This window comes from Desmodus rotundus, chromosome X (assembly GCF_022682495.2).
Source record: "Desmodus rotundus isolate HL8 chromosome X, HLdesRot8A.1, whole genome shotgun sequence".
NCBI lineage: Eukaryota > Metazoa > Chordata > Mammalia > Chiroptera > Phyllostomidae > Desmodus > Desmodus rotundus.
This window is the reverse complement of record NC_071400.1, coordinates 92,237,478-92,258,272: the sequence shown is the minus strand read 5'-3', so window position 1 is coordinate 92,258,272 and position 20,795 is coordinate 92,237,478. Positions and strand designations below refer to the sequence as shown.

Below are 20,795 nucleotides of genomic sequence, written 5' to 3'. Positions count from 1 at the left end.
GTCCTGGAGGTTCCTAAGCCTCTCCTCACTTTTTTGAATTCTTTGTTCTTCATTCTTTTCTGGTTGGATGTTTCTTTCTTCCTTCTGGTCCACACCGTTGATTTGAGTCCCAGTTTCCTTCGCATCACTATTGGTTCCCTGTACATTTTCCTTTGTTTCTCTTAGCATAGGCTTCATTTTTTCATCTGGTTTTTAAACAAATTCAACCAATTCTGTGAGCATCTTGATAACCAGTGTTTTGAACTGTGCATCCGATAGGTTGGCTATCTCTTCCTCGCTTAGTTGTATTTTTTCTGGAGCTTTGAAGTGTTCTGTCATTTGGGCCTTTTTTTTTTTTTTTGGTCTTGGCGCGTCTGTTACTTTAAGGGGCGGAGCCTTAGGTGTTCACTGGGGCGGGGTAATGCTGGTCGCTGTGCTGTGACGCTGTATGTGGGGGAGGGGCCTAGGGGGAGCAATGGTGCCCGCTCCCCTCTCCACCGGATTTCAGTCTTTCAGTCCTCTACCCACAATCAAACTGGGCCCCTCTGGTGCTGGTTCCCGAGTGGGTGGGCTTGTGCACACTCTAGGCCCCTGTGGGTCTCTCCAACTACCTCTCCTGTGAGGCTGGGAGTCTCTCCTGCTGCTGCCCCGACCCCCACGGGCATTTTCAATCAGAAGTCTGAGGCTTTATTTCCCCGCGCTGGAGCCCTGGGTTACGCGGTCTGCTTTGCTCCCCACCGTTCGTCCCGGTTTATCTGTGCAGGAATGTGTGGCCACAGGGTGCTACCCACCGCTCTGCCTGCCCCGTTCTCCACCACTCTGAGTCCGGACCTCTCGGTTTGTCTGTGCGCGAATGTGGGGCCACAGGGTCTGCTAGTCGTCAGACTGCCTGCCCTGTTGGTCCCACACTCCGCCAGTCTCGGTCCCGCCACGGCAACGAGAGTCCTCTCCGCCCCCGCTGCCCGTCTCTGTCCCTCCTACCGGTCTGGATGAACGTTTATTTTTTATTTCCTTGGTGTCGGACTTTCTTGCCGTTGGATTTTCTGTCAGTTCTGGTTGTGCGAGGAGGCGCAGTGTGTCTACCTACGCCACCATCTTGGTTCTCCGGCATTCTTATTATTCACTTTGATATTATACCTGGCTAAAAAGGTCTTCTTTACCAAACTTTTGGTGCAAGTCACCCTCTGGAAATCTTCCTTAATACTCTTGCCATTCCTTTGCAGCTTTGATTAGGCACCCTTTCCATAATATCCTGTGCATCTTCCCATTATGCCACTTTATAAGCTTATATCATAACTAAACACTTATGGGTCTATCTTTAAGCATTAATCCATGAGCAACTCAGGGGCAAGGATATTTTTTATTCCAAACACTTAGCGTGAAACTAATAGGTCCTCAATTAATGTTTGTGCAACTGAATAAAACTGTAGAAAACTGGTTAAGCATTGAGGGCACAGAATGGCGACAGAGGAATGTGATCACTCTCACTAAATACTTTCTCTGATCCCATCATTAGATAGCTTGAGTAATGTTAGCCCTTTAGCCATAATTATTTTTATCTTTTTATTATTATTCATAAGTCATCATTGATTCAACTTTTCCACATTCAACCAGATAGCATTGAGCTGCTCATAAGCTATCACATTTCACTGTGTGTCAGGTTTGGACTTAATGGCAGAACTGAAGATAGCAAGTGCCAATATCAGTTTTCTCCAAACTTCCTCCTAGGGGCTGACAGGGATGTGGGGCCTCCTGGGGTTTGGAAGGAAGACCCTACAGCTGTATCTTGCCTCCACAGACTGGCTGGTTTTCTGGTTGTCTCAGTAAGAAATCTTGGGTGTAATGGTTTTAATAGCACTGCAGAGAGTCATAAACAGGAATTATAGGCATCATAGAATTAAAAACATGCAGTGTAGAATTAAAATTAGAAAGTGACTTTTTTTTAACCTTGTCCAACAAACACAGTAGCTTAGTAGTGTGATCATCAGAAAACTACTTCTGCCATCTGGTGGCCATGACTAATTCTAACCTATCCAGGCAACAGCCTTGTTAAGCAAATGCTGCAGTAACTTCCCTGTAGGTTATCTGTTTGGACAGCTGGAATATCCTGGCTTCCACCGAAGGGAGTGGATAATGAAGCTATAAGGAGGGAGCTGGAGTATTAAGATCAAAACCTAGAAATTGGCTGCTTTCAAGATCTGTTCAATAGGAGACCCCTCAACAAAGCCTATTGAGGACCAGGCATTGTGCTAAACTTGGGATTCAGAGAGCTATAATGTATGGTCCCTGCCCACAAGGAATTCCTGATCTAGTAAGGAAGATGACGAGTAACGAGGTAATTTTAACACAGTGATATGGGGACTCAGAGGAAAGCCATTAATCATGCCATGGAGCTTCAGGAAAGGCTCCCCAGAACAAGTAGCACTATAATGGATTTCAAGCTATTTAGAATCTGATTCTCCTCCCCCCACTTTTTTCTTAGCAATTCTTTATAGTCAGAGTCAATAATGGCTTTAAGTGGTGCCATTGTTTATGTTTGTAAGCTAGGGAAAGATTACGAGGTGGCTATAAAGAGATATTTATATTTTATATTTCCTTCCTTTTCAAGTTTCAGGGCTATAGTCTAAGTTCTATTCATCTAAGGTAATAAGAACCAAGAGTTGACTCTAGTAGACAGGCTCTAGCAGACAAATGTTCTCCCCACCCCACCACCAGGAAAAAGGCATTATTAGGGGAGCCATTAATCTAGCCTACCTACTCCTGACCCAGGGTGAATGAAAAGAGATATATTTAAGAAAGTGTAGGATAGAAGCAATTGAATGGGAAATTGAGTTGTCTCTCTCCAGACTGTTACCTTCCTTCCACCTTTTCCTAACCAGTGACAACTGTATTTTACATTTCATTATGTATTTAAGGATGTCAAAGTTTTTCCTTGCACTGCTCATTTAGTAAAAAGCCCACTGTTTGCTTGCAGAGAAAAATGAGGGTAGTACTGGAGGTAGACAATTTAACAAGGAAAGCATTTATCTAAAAAGAAGTATTTAGTTCCGTTTCTTGACAAACATTGGCTGTGAAGGCACTTTAGCAAAGACTGCCTACATGGTGATGAAGAATTTTACTGTTTGTGAACAGGAGTCAACATTTGTCTAAAAAATCTCAACCAAAGTAAGATGAGAAATACTACCATGTTTTCTGGCCATGGACAAAGTCAGCAGTTCAGGCAGTGAGGTCCACAGACAGCCAAATGAGACATGGAAAGAAATCTGAAAGCTCAATAGTGTTCAGGTACATTTAGTGTGCATCACACTGACTACAGCAAAGGGGAAAAGGGTTGGCATTACCAAGGCCAGTGGACACAAGCAATAAGACCTAGAGAAGGACCTACCAGTCAGTAAAAAAGATAGAGATAGGCCATACCCAGTATGGAATACTCTCTAATGTTAAAACACTAGACTTTGACAAAAGCATTGATTCATTCTTCCTTTCAGTCATTCAACAAACATTTACAGAGACCACACTACATCTCAAGCACAGTAGGGCACTGGTATCAAAAGCTAAAGAATATATAGTCTCTGTTTTCCTTCTAGTGAAAGAGGCAGACATAGACAGATATCTTGATTTTTTTTTCTTTTTTAATGTATTTTATTGATTATGCTATTACAATTTTCCCAATTTCCCCCTTTGCCCCCCTCTACTGGTACCCTTCATTCCCTCTGAGGATCCTCCCCCTTAGCTCATGCCCACTGGTCATACATATAAGTTCTCTGGCTACTCCATTTCCTATACTGTTCTTAAGGTCCCCCTGTCTATTCTGTACCTAACAATTTGTACTTTTTTTTTAAAATTTATTTTTTATTGTTATTCAACTACAGTTGTATGCCTTTTCTCCCCTTCCCTCCCCCCACCCCAGCTGAACCCACCTCCCTCCCCCACCCCCACCATCCCCCCCGATTTTGTCCATGTGTCCTTTATAATAGTTCCTGCAATCCCCTCTTCCCACTGTCCCCACCCCACTCCCCCCTGGCCACTGCTAGACTGTTCCCCCCCTCAATGTCTCTGGTTGTATTTTGTTTGCTTTTTTCTTTTGTTGATTATGTTCCAGTTAAAGGTGAGATCATGTGGTATTTGTCCCTCACCTCCTGGCTTATTTCACTTAGCATAATGCTCTCCAGTTCCATCCATGCTGTTGCAAAGGGTATAAGCTCCTTCTTTCTCTCTGCTGCGTAGAATGCCATTGTGTAAATATACCATAGTTTTTGGATCCACTCGTTTGCTGATGGGCACTTAGGTTGCTTCCAGTACTTGGCTATTGTAAATTGTGCTGCTATGAACATTGGGGTGCACAGGTTCTTTTGGATTGGTGTTTCAGGGTTCTTAGGGTATAATCCCAGCAGCGGAATTGCTGGGTCAAAGGGCAGTTCCATTTTTAGTTTTCTGAGGCAATTCCATACTGTTTTCCACAGTGGCCTCACCAGTCTGCATTCCCACCAACAGTGCACTAGGGTTCCCTTTTCTCCGCATCCTCTCCAACATTTGTTTGTGGATTTGTTTATGCTGGCCACTCTGACTGGTGTGAGATGGTACCTCATTGTGGTTTTAATTTGCATCTCTCTGATGGCTAGTGATGCTGAGCATCTTTTCCTATGTCTCTGGGCCCTCTGTATGTCTTCCTTGGAGAAGTGTCTGTTCAAGTCCTTTGCCCATTTTTTAATTGGGTTGTTTGTCTTCCTGGAGTGCAGTCGTGTGAGTTCTTTATATATTTTGGAGATCAGGCCCTTGTCTGAGGTATCATTGGCAAATATGTTTTCCCATACTGTTGGTTCTCTTTGTAATTTGGTGCTATTTTCTTTAGCCTTGCAGAAGCTTTTTATTTTGATGAGGTCCCATTTGTTTATTCTTTCCTTTATGTCCCTTGCTTTAGGGGATGTGTCTGTGACGATGTTGCTGCATGGAATGTCTGAGATTTTCCTGCCAATGTTTTCCTCAAGGACTTTTATGGTGTTACAACTTATATTTAAGTCTTTTATCCATCTTGAGTTTATTTTCGTGTATGGCGTAAGTTGGTGATCAAGTTTCATTTTTTTGCACGTAGCTGTCCAGATCTCCCAACACCATCTGTTGAAGAAGCTGTTTTTGCTCCATTTTATGCTCCTGCCTGCTTTGTCAAATATTAATTGACCGTAAAGACTTGAGTTTATTTCTGGGCTCTCTGTTCTGTTCCATTGGTCTATTTGCCTGTTTTTATGCCAGTATCAGGCTGTTTTGATTACAGTGGCCTTGTAATACAGTTTGATATCAGGTATTGTGATCCCTCCTGCTTTGTTCTTCTTCCTCAAAATTGCTGCAGCTATTCGGGGTCGTTTATGCTTCCATATAAATTTCTGAAATGTTCGTTCTATATCTGTGAAATATGTCATAGGTACTCTAATAGGGATTGCATTGAATCTATAAATTGCTTTGGGTAGTATGGCCATTTTGATGATGTTAATTCTTCCAATCCATGAGCATGGTACATGCTTCCATTTGTTTGTATCTTCCTTAATTTCTTTCTTCAGTGTTGTGTAGTTTTCTGAGTACAGGTCTTTTACCTCCTTGGTTAGGTTTATTCCTAGGTACTTTATTTTTCTTGTTGCTATATCAAATGGGATTTTTTTCCTGATTTCTGTTTCTGCAGTTTCGTTGTTGGTGTACAGGAATGCCTTTGATTTCTGAGTATTGACTTTGTATCCAGCTGTTTTGCCAAATTCATTTATTAGGTCGAGTAGTTTTCTGGTGGAGTCTATAGGATTTTCCATGTACACTATCATGTCATCTGCAAACAGTGACAGTTTCATTTCCTCCTTTCCAATTTGGATGCCTTTTATTGCTTTTTCTTGTCTGATTGCTGTGGCTAGGACTTCCAATACTATGTTGAATAGGAGTGGTGAGAGAGGGCATCCTTGTCTTGTTCCTGATCTTTGTGGGAAAGCTCTAAGTTTTTGTCCATTGAGTGTGATGTTGGCTGTAGGTCTCTCATATATGGCCTTTATTATGTTGAGGAATGCTCCCTCTATTCCCACTTTGCTGAGGGTTTTTATCAGAAATGGGTGCTGTACCTTATCAAATGCTCTTTCTGCATCTATTGATATGATCATGTGATATATTATGTTTATTGATTTGCGAATATTATACCATCCTTGCATCCCTGGGATGAATCCCACTTGGTCATGGTGGATGATCTTTTTAATGTATTGCTGGATGCGGTTTGCCAATATTTTGTTGAGAATTTTAGCGTCTATGTTCATCAGCGATATTGGCCTGAAGTTTTCTTTCTTTGTTGTGTCTTTGTCTGGTTTTGGGATTAGGATGATGCTGGCTTCATAAAAAGAGTTTGGGAGTCTTCCATCAGTTTGGATTTTTTCAAAGAGTCTGTGAAGGATAGGGGTTAGCTCTTCCTTAAATGCTTTGTAGAATTCTCCTGTAAAACCATCTGGTCCAGGGCTTTTGTGTGTTGGGAGTTTTTTGATGACTGCTTCAATTTCCTCTGCTGTTATTGGTCTGTTCAGGTTTTCTGCTTCTTCTTCATTCAGTTTTGAAAGATTATATTTGTCTAGAAATGTGTCCATTTCACCTAGGTTTTCGAATTTCTTGGCATACAGTTCTTCGTAGTAATTTCTTACGATCCTTTGTATTTCTGTGGTATCAGTTGTAATCTCTCCTCTTTCATTTCCAATTGTGTTTATTTGGATCCACTCTCTTTTTTTCTTGATGAGGCTACTTAAAGGCTTGTCGATTTTGTTTATCTTTTCATAGAACCAGCTCCTGGATTCATTGATCCTTAGAATTGTGCTTTTAGTCTCTATGTCATTTAGTTCTGCTCTGATCTTGGTTATTTCCTTCCTTCTGCTTGCTCTGGGCTGTCTTTGTTGTTGTTCCTCCAGTTCTTGTAGGCGTAGGGTTAGGTTGTTTGTTTGAAATGTTTCTATCTTTTTAAGGTAGGCCTGTATTGCTATGAACTTCCCTCTCAGGACTGCCTTTGCTGTGTCCCATAGGTTTTGGGTTGTTGTGAGTTCATTTTCATTTGTTTCCGGGAAGTTTTTGATTTCTTCCCTAATCTCGTTCTTGACCCATTCATTGTTTAATAGCATGCTATTCAGTCTCCATGATTTTGAGTGTTTTGGGTTTTTTTCTTTGGGGTTGGTTTCTAGTTTCAGTCCCTTGTGGTCAGAGAAAATGCTTGATATGATTTCAATTTTCTTGAATTTGTTGAGGCTTGCTTTGTGTCCTATCATGTGGTCTATCTTTGAGAAAGTTCCATGGACACTTGAAAAGAATGTGTATTTTGCTTCTTTGGGATGAAAAGCTCTACAGATATCAGTTAAGTCCATTTCCTCTAGGGTATTGTTAAGTGACACAATATCCTTGTTGATATTTTGTCTGGAAGACCTGTCCATTTTTGATAGTGGGGTGTTAAAGTCCCCTACTATAATTGTGTTGCTGTCAATATCTTTCTTGAAGTCCTCCAAGATTTTCTTAATGTATTTGGGTGCTACTATGTTGGGTGCATATATATTTACAATGTGTATGTCTTCTTGGTGGATTCTTCCTTTGAGTATTATGAAGTGACCTTCTGGGTCCCTCTTTATGGCCCTTCTTTGGAAGTCTATTTTGTCTGATATGAGTATTGCTACCCCTGCTTTTTTTTTCCTGTCCGTTTGCTTGGAAAATTTGTTTCCAGCCCTTCACTTTCAGTCTGTATAAGTCTTTTGTCCTGAGATGGATCTCTTGTAGGCAGCATATGTGTGGGTCATGTTTTCTTATCCATTCAGCTATTCTATGTCTTTTGATTGGAGCATTTAATCCATTTACATTTAAGGTTATTATCGATAGGAAGTTATTCATTGCCTTTATTCCTACCTGTGTTCCTCTGTCTTTCTCTTTTCCTTCCTTTCCTTAAAGCAGTCCCTTTAGCATCTCTTGCAGAGCTGGTTTGGTGGAAGTGTATTCTTTTAGACTTCTTTTGTCTGGGAAACTCTTTATTTGGCCTTCTATCTTAATTGAGAGCCTTGCTGGGTAAAGTAGCCTTGGTTGCAGGCCTCTGTTTCTCATTACTTGGAATATTTTTTGCCATTCTCTTCTGGCTTGGAGCGTTTCCATTGAGAAGTCAGTTGCTAACCTTATTGGGGCTCCCTTGTACGTTACTTCCTTTTTCTCCCTTGCTGCTTTTAAGATCCTCTCTTTGTCTTGGAAATTTGCCATTTTAATGATGATGTATCTTGCAGTGGGTCTATTTGGGTTCCTCTTGCTTGGGACTCTCTGTGTTTCCTGGATTTGGGTGACTTTTTCTCTCCTCAGATTAGGGAAATTTTCCATCATTACTTTTTCAAACAGGTTTTCTATCCCTTGCTCTTCTTCTTCTCCTTCTGGTATTCCTATTATACGGATATTGTTACGTTTCATGTTGTCCTGCATTTCCCTTATTGCCTCTTCATTCTTTCTGAGCCTCTTTTCCTTTTCTTGCTCTTTCTGGGTGTTTTTTTCTACTTTGTCCTCCAGCTCGCTGATCCAATCTTCTGCTTCATCAAGTCTGCTTTTAATTCCTTCTACTGTGTTCTTCAATTCAGAAATTGTATTCTTCATTTCCTCTTGGCTCTTGTTGATAGTTTCTATTTCCTTTTTCATGTTGATGTAGTTTGCAGTGAGTTCATTGTAGTTTCCCTGTAGTTTCTGGTAGTTCTCTTTGAGCTCAGAGAGCTCAGTGAGCTTCCTGATAACCATTGCTTTGAACTCAGTATCTGATAGTTGACTTGCCTCTTTTTCACTTAGCATTCTTTCTGAGACTTCCTCCTTTCCTTTCATTTGGGGATTGTTTCTTTGTCTTCCCATTGTTTGTGAGACTCTTCTTGTTAGCCTCTGCTTCTTAAATTCATCTATTCTGACTCCCTGGGTTTATGGTATGAACTTCTATGGTAGAATGCCAATGGGATTCAGTGGTGCTGTCTCCTTAATCTCCTGTGCTCACTGGTCTTGAGCTGACGTTTATGGGTGGAACACGGTCTAACTCTAGTCTTTTCAGCACTCCAGGTTTTGTTGTCTCACCTGTGGGAAAAAGAGAAAGGGGGGAAGAAAAAAAAAAAAGAAGGGAAGGAGGGAAAAAGGAAATAGAAAAGGAGGAAAGGAAGGAAGGAAGAAGGAATAAAGAAAGATCAGAGGCAAGATAAGAAGGAATTTTTTAACAAAAATTAAAACAACAGAATAAATAAAAGAAGGCAGGAAGAAGGCATAAAAAAGGTAAAGGATGGGAGGAAGAAGGAATGAAAAAAAAAAAGAAAGGAAGAAGGAATTCAGGGGGAAAGGAGGAAAGGAAAAAAAAAAAATCTTCTGCTGGCTTTAAACCGGTCAGATTAGTTGTGCTGGCGTCCTGTCTGTGCTACAGGAGGGGGTGGTTGGAAGGATTGGTTTCACTTTTCTCCCTTTCTGGGCCACACTCTTTGCTGTTGTTCAGCCTGCAGTCTTCCCTAGCCCTGCAGCTCCCCTCTGCTGGGTGTTCTGCCTTTGTGCTAGAGAGCTAGTAGGCCCTGCAGGGTGCGCAGGTGTTAGGTTGGCGTTGTAGGTGTGGTCCCTGGCAGGCAATCAGGCTGTTGATCAGCCAATCCAGCCGCTTTGGCTTGGGACGCTTGCGTGCAGGCGGCGGATTCAGCCGCCTTGGGGTTAGGACGCTCGCAAGCGGCTTTGTGCTTGGAAAACGTGCATCCAGCCGGCCCTGCGCTTGGTGAGCGCGCAGCCAGCCGAGCCAGCAGCCCTGTGCTTGGTGGGCCGATCCAGCCGCCCTGGGCTTGAGTCTCTCGGGCGGGCGGGGCAGCCCTGGGACTGAGTCACAAGGCACTCGGGTCCGCAGTTTAGGGCCTGTGGGTGGAACAGCTAGCCTCTGCTCCAGATGCTCTCCCACCTGAGGTTTCAGGTGTGGGCGCCCAGTTTGCTAATCTGCGTGCGCGCAACCGGGCCTCAGGTGAGCCTCAGGTGAGCACGGGGCTCTGGGGCTGCTTCTCCCGCGCTCGCAGTCCTGGGGCGGAGGGGGGAGGGGCTCCAGGGGCAGCGGCTGCTGCCGAGAGTTCTCTAACCAGCCCCTGAGTGCCTCTATTTTCTTTTTCTTTTTGAGAAATTCTTCCTATTCAAGCCCCCCTGGTCCAAACAAGCACCTGGCTGCTCACAGCTCAGCCTGGCCCCCTCCTAAGACTCCTGCAGCAGCCCCTGCGCCTGGGCTGGCGCTTCTGCCGCCCTTGTACCTCGCGGGTCCTGGGGACCTTATTGTCCTTAAGCACTCTTCTTACCGTCAGATCTTTCAATGTCCTCTATCTTTGGTCTCTGATCTTCATATATGCTGGAATACTGTTGGCTGTTCGCTCTGCTCCTCAGATCAGCTAGGTATTTCCCTGGCGTCGAGGGGAAGTGGACTCCGCTCCCACCTATGTTGCCGCCATCTTCCCACAATCGATATCTTGATTTTTATGAATATAATGATACCGATGAAGTGGGGACTGGGCATTTTTGGGCCTTTGGAGAAAGGGCTTCCTTCTGGTATCACCTGAGAGAATCAGTGTAGTTAGTTCCGTTTCCTAGCATGGGTAAAAAGGTAAGTAATGTCTTATGAGCTGCCAAATATCCTATGTTCTATTATCAATATTCAAAGAATTAGAATGTGATAAAATATAATTTTAAGCAAATACTATCAAACCCAAGCAGTCTTGCTCTGATGAGTGAGAAAGTGTGTTAGGGCCTTACAGTGTCTATAGGTCAAGTAGTGGTGAAGAGCACAATCCTAGGCCCTGAGCTTGTTTAGGCATCTGTAAAAGAGGGACAGTGTCAATGCCTACTGTTAAGATGCACATAAGAACTTGAGCAAAGCATCTTTGGCATGTGGCAATTGCTCAGTAAATATTGGGTGTCATATTTATTATTATTGATGTGCTGAGTAATGATGATTTTAAATAATAGAAGGGCAACAAAAGAAAAAAAGCAAACAAAATATAACCAGAGACATTGAAGTTAAGAACAATGTAACAATAGCCAGGGGGGAGGAGAGAAGGGAGAGTGGGGAGAAGGGTTTTCAGGAGCTACTATAAAGGACACATGGACAAAACCAAGGGGGAGGGTGGAAGCTGGGGAGAGAGGTGGCTTTGGCTGGGGTGAGGTAGAGGGGTGGGGAGAAAATGCAGACAAGTGTAATTGAACAACAGTAAAATAATAAAAAACTAAAATCAAATAAAAAAATAGAAGGGCAAATTAAGAAATCTGCTGCACAAATTTGTACCTTTGTCATGATAGGATCATGAGATTTCAAGCCCTGGGTATGAGTACAGGCCAGTTTTTGGCAGGTGGGATGGCCTTTGATGCAGTCAGTGTGTTGGGCTGAGTGTGCTTTGGGGCTTTCTGAAACACCCAGAAAGTCAAATTGTGCTCTTTGTGCCTCAGTGATTCTTGCTATGAAGTCAGGACCACTTTATCCCACACATGGAAATTTCTTGGCTTTTCTCATTTAGCTTTATTCCTAAATCAGACAACTGCTGTCATTGAGATTCCTTTACTTTCTCTAGGAGCCCAGGATTTCAAAGCCCTCTGAGTGTTGTGGGTGACCTGCAATTGTGTGCTGGTCACAGGCTCTCTAAACAAACAAACAAAAAGTAATAAAACGAATAAACAGAAGCCATGATATATAGCTCTCACCAATATCTGTGATGCAAACGCTCCCACCATGGCCTACTTCAAGCTACCGACAGTGTAAAAATTAGCTTGCACAATTCCTGAACACATAGCACTCAGCACCCCTGAGTCCATATGAGCTGGCTTCAGCACCTCCTGGATAGTTGTGAGCATTTGTTCCTGGTACTCCTTGGGTAACTCTGGCATTTGTGTGCCAGCACATCTTCCACCAATGTTCTGGGTTTTGGTTGAGGGGGCTTATGTCTTTTTGAAATGAGGCACATTAAAAAATAGACTGCTTTTTACAAACTCAAGGGTGAGCCATCTTGCACAAAGATTATGAGATGGACCCACTGAAATGTAGGTGTCTTACTTCATATTAATATGAACTGAGAGTTTAGTTCAGAAACATTCTGAAAATCTTATTTGGTATACAAATGAGCTAGATTAGAAAAACTCACCTTTCTTCAGCACTTTGCTCATCCTTCCCAGTGGGACAAGAGAAATTGCAAATGTCAAGTATCTTTATGTATTCTTGCTTTTTCTGCCCCCAGAACATCGGAGCCGGACTGACCGCCGGGAGCAGAGAGCCGCTGCCCCCCTTTCTGTAGTTGCTCCTCCACTGCCGGCCTACCCCCCAGCTCACAGCCAGAGGAGACGTGAAGTTAAGGACCGTCACTTCTTAACGGTGAGCTTGGTGGCCAACCTGCAGCCACCAATCGGGAAGCACAAGTGGGTCTTGGGAGTCAGTTTCCCTCCTAGTGAAGGAGGAGGTGGGCTGCCACAGAGAGTAAATAAATCATAGGCATTTGAGGACAACTTAATTTTTTCCCCTTTCATTCCTGAAAGTAAAGCCTCTTTTTGGCATAGAGTGGGGACATAGATATATATTTTTTTAGTTAACTGGTTGCACAATACAGCAATGCAATAAGAGTTAAGGAAATCTAAAATCAGGGGGAAAATTTGCTTCAAATCCTAGTTCTTCTGCACACAAGCTGAAAGATTTAGGGCAGGTTACTTAACCTTCTTTACCCTCAGTTCCCTCGTCTATAACATGGGACTATTAATAGTATATAGCTTATAGTGTTTGAGGGTTAAATGATATAAGAACTTAGCACAGTGCCTGGCACAGCATAAGACCTCAATACAAGTTAGCTACTACAATCACCACTCTCATTCATAGTCAAGTGAGGGTTTGGCTGACTCAGTGGGATGAACTGGGGGAGGACTTAACTTATGTGGAAATTTTCCATTTGAACATAGTTTATCTCATCAATTCCTGCTTCCCTATTCTATAAGGGAGGCTAGTTCTTCAGAGTAACAAATTACCAATGGTGGATTCAGCCTTGCCTGGTTGGCTGTGGCTATAACTTAGCCCAAGCCCCAAGTATGGATCACAGACGACGAAGCTAAGCCCAGCTCAGAACACCTACAAGCACCTGGAAAGTTTTCAGCAGCCAATACAAACACTATCACCCCAGATGTGCCTTCTGGGACCTCAAGGGAGACAACTTTGTGCATCTGAGTAGCACATCATTAATGTGAAAAGCTACGGTTTCTGTGACCAAATCAGCCTATACTGCCTTCCCGAATGGCTGGACCCCTGCTCTCTTGTCATTCTAGTTTGAGACCCAAAGCCTAAAGAAATTATAGCAATGTGGTTACACAGTGAGGTTTTAATTTGAATTAAATTGGAATGAATGACAATAAACCCTGTACCCTTTGGGCTTTTACACTATGCAAAATAAATGCAAATTATTTGGGTCACATGATGCCAAACATTCAGATGAACAGACTTCATCTAAATGAATCTGCATGATGTAACATATCCATATAAAACAGTGAGTGATATTAGAACGTACGTGGATGTTTTTCCTACTTGTGACTGGACAGTAAGCTTCATGTCCTTCAGGCTCATCAATTGTCTGCTGAATTCCATGTCACAATCACTACATCGCTGCAGTCCAGCCCAGGAGTAAGAAAAGAAGCCTCTTACAAGCCTCTTAGAACTTTCTAAGTCTTAATGTAGAACAATTACACATGCTGGTGATTTATCATAAAAGCCCCTGCTCAACAAAAGTTTATATTAAGCTCAAATCTGCTTGCTGAAGCATTTGCTTTTAATGAGGCATTTTCTGCATGAAATGCTAAAAATATTCTCCCCATTCATTGTACATGTTTTGTGGCTCATTAAATTGGTTTTCTTGGGGGTGGGGAACAGAAGGTAGGAGAGAAGATTGTTGAGCAATTACAGAAATGATATAAAAATATTACCCTTTGTCATATTCTGCATAATTTTTAATGTCTAAATATCAAAGTAAGACTATAGGAAAAGGCTTAAAATAATGAATAGAAATGAGGGTATTTACCCAACAAACATTAATAAGAGAAGAATCTAGATCATACTTATGTAAACTCCAGGAAATTTACCCATCTCAAATGACAATTAATATTTGAATAAGCTAGGGAAATTGAAACTGTTTCATTTGTTCCATTTAGTTTGGGTCACTAGGTTCGTGGGAAGATTTTCCATTCAAGTTATATTCCTCAGACTTGGAACTGACTCAGAATAGAACATGGTTCGATGCATTAAGCTTACAGGGCTATATGTTGCTGTGAGAGAAAAAGCTGTATGAATAGGGACAGGAAATTCGCAGCCAAATTGCTAGATATACATTTGTTAGACAGAAAATTGATTGACAGACCTTTTCTTAGATAGTAACTCTTGTTTCAACTATGAAACTTTAGATTAGACATTTTTTCCTCCTTTAAAAAGCATTCATAATGAGATTCTGACACACAATCTTCTACAACTCTGCAAACTCTTATACTGTAATTTGGTCATTAGTGGCATGGACTATGAAGACAAACTGCCTGCATTTGAATACCAGCTCTACCATTTACTACTTGTGTGACTGGACAAGTTAATAATTTCAGTGTTTCAGGGATAATGTAGATTAGTACCTCACAAGTTTGAAACAAGAATGTGTTAATACATATAAATGGTACCTGATACATAATAAGCTCTCAATATATATTAGACATTATCATCATTATTATTAGCCAATCAGGTCTCTGAGGTATCATTGATATAGGGATAATATTATGGGTCTAACCAGGTTTAAATCCCAGCTCTACAACTTCTTGGTTATATGACTTGGGAAACCTCATTATATTTTTCTGAGTCCCAGTTTCTTATCTGCAAAATGAGGATAATAACTTCAGTTTTACAAGGTTGTTAAGAAGGCTTAATACAATGTTATATAAATACAATTAAATTGTGTGTGTGTGTGTGTGTGTGTGTGTGAAAGTATCAGCACAGTGCCTAAAATGCATGAACATCTGAATCTATATTCCTAGTCACTTAAAATCCTTAACATTAAATGAAAAGCCTATGATGTATACTCATATAAGACTGGAGGATGTATAAATTGTCCTACCCTTTTTAGAGGGCAATTTGCCAATATTTGTCAGAACTATAATATATTTATAGCCTTTGATCCAGCAATTCTATGTCTAGAAATTTACCCTTAGGCAATAATGAGAGTGATGAAAAGATTGATTCACTAGGATGTACACATCAAAACACTGTGTATAATAGGGAAAATAATTACAAATATCTTAAAGTCCAACAATAGAGACTAATTTAATGAACTCTGATATGTGCATAGGATAGAATACAATATCAACAATGTACTATAGAAGAATATAATGACATGGAAAATGTATATGTTTTATCATCAGGGATTTTTAAACAGTGTATAGTATGGTCTCAAAAATATCTATGAGATCCTGACTGGTGTGGTTGGGTGTCATCCTGCAAACTGAAAGGTTACTGGTTCAATTCCCAGTCTAGGCACATGCCTGGGTTGCTGGCCAGGTCTGCAGTTGGGGGCGTGTGAGAGGCAACAGATTGATGTTCCTCTTACACATCAATATTTCTCTCCCTCTTTTATCCCTCCCTTCCCCACTCTCTAAAAATAATAAAATCTGGCCTGACTTGTATAGCTCAGTGGATTTAGCACAGGCCTGTGAACCAAAGAGTTGCCGGTTCGATTCCCAGTCAGGGCACATGCCTGGGTTGCAGGCCAGGTCCCCAATAGGGGGGTGCACGAGAGGCAAACACACATTGATGTTTCTGTCCCTCTCTTTCTCCCTCCCTTCTCATCTCTCTAAAAATAAATAAAATCTTTTAAAAAAGACCTTTAAAAATTAAAAATAATAAAATCTTTTAAAAAATCTATGAGTGTATATGTGTGTATACACACATGCATAGGGAAAAAGGCTGGAAGGCTATATACTATATACAGTGGTTCCCAAACTGTATGATGAGGTAATTCAGGGCACTGTAGTGAAATCGTAAGTGTGCCTTGAGTTATTTAAAATTTTCAAGGGACACAGTGTCATCTGTCTAGTGACATCTAGCGATGGCTCCAAAGTAGCCTCATAGCTCTCAGAAGGAGAAAGAGGGGATGCTTAGTTCTTCATATTTGATTCCTATCAAAAGTTCTCCAAAGGGAACTCACAGGAAACTGGTTAACCAATTTACCATAGCTTAAAACCCTCTGTCAGTTGAGAATTTAAGGGGTGTCTCCTAATTAAAGCCCATCTGGGGTTCCTCCCTCATCAAGGGTATCAAAGGAGGTGATTTTGGGCCCAGATGGATTCTCAGAGGAATTCTACTGAGTCTTCAAAGTCCAGGTTATCCCAATGCTCTATAAATTGTTTCAGAGCATTAAAAATGGAGTAGAACTTCCCCCATTTCTTTTATGAACCTTTTATAAACTTTTGATACCTAAAAATGATAAAGAAAGGCAGGAAGTAAGAAAGAAAGGAAAGGAGGGAGGGAGACTACAGACCAATATCACTCATGATTATTGATGCAAAAATAATAAATTAAATGTTAGCAAAAAGAATGTAATACCACATTAAAAATTAATATACCATGACTAAATGGAATTTATTCCAGGAATGGAAGGTTGGTTCAACATTAGGAAATCTATTAGTATCAATTAACTTTTTATTCTTAAAAAACACTCAAGAAAATAGCCCTGGCTGGTGTAGCTCAGTGGATTGTGCACGGGCTGAGAACCAAAGGGTCACCAGTTCGATTCCCAGTCAGGGCACATGCCTGGGTTGCAGGCCAGATCCACAGTGGAAGCCATGTGAGTAGCAACCACACACTGATGTTTCTCTCCCTCTCTTTCTTTCTCCCTCCCTTCCCCTCTCTCTAAAAATAAATAAATAAAATCTTTAAAAAAACACTCAAGAAAATAGGAATTGAGTGGTACTTCATTAACATTCTATATATATAAGGTAGAATCTCTCTCTCTATACACACACACATATATATATATCTTAATTAATGGGGAAATAGTAGAGGCATTTCCACTAAAATCAGGAACAAGGCAAGGATGCTCACTATCTCTGCTACTAATTATCATTATATTAGTCAACGTAATTAGACAAAATAAATCAATGAAAGCCATAAAAATTGGTAAAGAACAATGGAATACTATGCAGCAGAGAAAAAGGAGCTCCTGCCCTTTGCGACAGCATGTGTGGAACTGGAGAGCATTATGCTAAGTGAAATAAGCCAGGTGGTGATGAACAAATACTATATGATCTTACCTTTAACTGGAACCTAATCAACAAAACAAATAAGCGAGCAAAATATAACCAAAGATATTGAAATTAAGAACAATCTGGTTATATTTTGTTTCCTTTTTTTCTTCTATTTATTATGTTCCAGTTAAAGGTGAGATCATATGGTATGAGGAGAGGGGATTACAGGAACTACTTTAAAGGACACATGGACCAAATCAAGGGGGAGGGTGGAGGTGGGGTGGTGGGATGGGGAGAAAAGGCACACAACTGTAATTGAATAACAATAAAAAATTTTAAAAAAAAGAACAATCTCACAGTAACCAGAAGAGAGGTGGGAGGGGATAATGGGGGGAAGGATTTTCAGGAACAACTATCAAGGACACATGGACAAAACCAAGGGGGTGTAGAAGCGTGGGAGGGAGGTGGGTTTGGCTGCTGTTGGGGGGACTGGTGGGGGTAAATGCATACAACTGTAAGTGAACAACAATAAAATAATTTTTTTTAGTCATCTGTATTAAATTTTGTTATAATGTAAAGAGATTCAAGCCTTGTAAATAATGATATGGAAGACCCTGTGCTGTACTTAAAATATTGCTGCTTGATTATTTGATTTTTACATCAGAGCTTTATAACACGAACTTTTGTACAGAATTGTGAGTTGTGACCATGTAACATGAGAGGTTTTGCTAGGATCTATTATTTTTAACCACCATTAATTAGTTGGGGTGGAGTTTACTGTACTGTGAAATTTTCACATTTGAATTTTTTAATTGCCTGGCAAAAGCTGGTATCCGTTCTAAAATATCAGCAGAATGATTTGCTGAATTCATTACAACCCCGTTATGTCACTTTAACAATAAAATAATTTAAAAAATTAAAATTGGTAAAGAAGAAGTAAACCAATATCTAGTTGCAGATGATATGAAACTATACCAGAAAAATCCTAGAAAATCAATGATAAAGCTGACTCAAACAAAAGAATTCAGCAAGGTAGCAAGAAATAAATGCACAAAAAACAATACCCTTCATTTACACAGATGATAGACTGCTAGAAGATCTAGTGGTAGAGAACGCTACATTTGCATCAATAACAAAGAAGATTAAATACTGAGGAATTAATATACCAGAAATGTATAAAACTTATATGAGAAAAACTTTAAAGCATTCTAAAGGCACAATATTTTGTTTTCTCAAATGTAAGGATGTTCCCTGTTCTTGAATAGAATGATTTAGCCTTATAAACAAGTCAGTTCTCTCTAAGTTAATTTATAAATTTAAATCAATCTCAATAAATTTACCAATAAGCTTTTTAAAAAAAGGAGTTAGACTCACCGATACTAAAGTTCTTATGGTAAAACAAACATACAAGAATAGCCAGGAAAACACTGAAAAAGGAAACCCACAAAGGTCAGTTAGACCTCCAGACATTAAAATATCTTTAAAGCCTTTATAATTACAATACTGTGGTCCTGGCAGATGAATAGAAAAATATACCCATAGATTATTTCACTTAGCATAATGCTCTCCAGTTCCATCCATGCTGTCGCAAAGCATAGGAGCTCCTTCTTTCTTTCTGCTGCGTAGTATGCCATTGTGTAAATGTACCAAGTTTTTTGATCCATTCATTTACTGATGGGCACTTAGGTTGCAAAACAAACAAGCAAGCAAAATGTAACCAGAGACATTGAAATTAAGAATAAACGAATAGTAACCAGAGGGTAGATGGGAGAGGATAATGGGGGGAAAAGGGTGAAGGGTTTGCAGGAACAACTATAAAGGACACATGGACAAAACCAAAGGCGGGTGGAATCAGGGGAGGAAGGTGGGGATGGCTGGGGTGGGGGGGAGAGGTGGGGTGGAAAGGTAGAAAACTACTTGAACAACAATAAAATTTAAAAGTATTTTTTAAAAAAGAACTCATGGATGTGAATAATAGTGTGGTGATTGCTGGGGGGAGAGGGTATAAGGGGACAAAATGGTAATTGAAAAAATACAATAAGGATTTTTAAAAAGGAAAAAAAAGAAAAAGATACCCATAGAATAGAATACAAAGTCCAGAAATCAACTCAAGTATATATGAACACATAATATATGATAAAAGCAGTACCTGAAAAACACTTAGACAAAAGGTGGAGTTTTTTAAATGTTGCTGGAACAACTGGGTAGCCACTTGGTAAAAGAAAAACAATTATCAGAGTTTTTCAACTTTCGCACTGTGGACATTTTTGGTCTGATAATTCTTTGCTGTGGGGGCTGTCCTGTGCACTGTGCAATGTGTAGTAGCATCCTTGGCCCACTAGATGCCAGGAGCACTCTTCCCCATAGGTTTAATAACCTAAAATGTCTCCAGACACTGCCAAATATCTCCTAGGGGGACAAAATCACCCTCAGTTGAGAACCATTTAATTAGATCCATACCTCACACCATATACAAGATTAAACTCCAAATGGGTCTGGGACTTAAATATAAAAAATGAAATGAGACAAGTACTAGAGGAAAATAGGGGTGAATTATTCTTGACCTCAGTCCAGGAAAAGGTGTTCTAATTCTTACTCAAAATGCAAAGGCAATAAAATAGAAGATTGATAAAGTTGAATAGTAAATATTTCTATATACTCAAACACCATAAACTAAGTCAAAAAACAACCAAAATCTGGGAGAAAAGATGTGTAACATATACCACAGAAAAAGACTAATATCACTAATACATAAATACCTTTTAAATATTGAGGGACAAAGAAAGGAGCAAAAACCTGGTGGGAAAATGGGGGGGGGCAACCTTGAACAGACAATCCTGAAAAAACAACAACAACATAAAAGTGTTTCTTAAACTTAAAAAAATGTTCAAACTGACTCATTAGAGAAATGAGAACAATACTGAGATGCCATTTATTACCTATTAGATTGGCAAAAATTAAACAATATGACAATATATTCTGCTGGTAAAACTGGGGAAAAACAGGCACTCCCATACAGTGTTGATAGAAATGCAAACTTGGTACAACCTATCTGGAGGGGAAATTGGAAATAATCTAAAAAAATTGCATATGCACTTACTATTCGCCCTAGCAATCCCACTAAACTTACACCTCCAATAATACAAAAAGGTTATTCATTGCAGTGTTGTTTATAATTACAAGGTATTGGAAACAACCAAGGTGCCTATACATGGATGTATGTATTTAAGAGTTATTTACCCATTAGTGATATTAGCCCTTTTTCTGTGATACATGTACATGTAGTAATAGAATAAAGTGAAAAACATCTACTCAATGGTGTACTATGCAGCTGTAAAAAATGAGGAAGATTTTTGTGAACTAATAATGAGTAATTTCCAGAATATACTCTTAAGTGAAAAAGGCAAAGCACAAAAGAATATCTGCAGTATGCTACCCTTCATGTTAGAACCAAAGATATATAAGAAAGTATACAGGTATCCACTTACTTGTGTAAAAAAAAAAAAATAGTCAATTCTGCTGTAATACAACATAAGTATCCCTTAAAATCTCCACACTATGCAAACTTGCCA

General features: G+C 40.2%; 1 protein-coding gene across 4 annotated transcripts in view; it reads left to right on the top strand.

Annotated features, from left to right (window-relative positions):
- Positions 1–20,795, top strand: part of NHS (NHS actin remodeling regulator) — a 393,921-nt gene that overhangs the window by 333,442 nt on the left and 39,684 nt on the right. For all 4 annotated transcript variants that reach the window (XM_053917252.1, XM_053917251.1, XM_053917253.1 and 1 more), the window contains exon 3: positions 12,213–12,346. In XM_053917252.1, the coding sequence (XP_053773227.1) occupies positions 12,213–12,346 (134 nt within the window). The remainder of the gene's footprint in view (positions 1–12,212; positions 12,347–20,795) is intronic.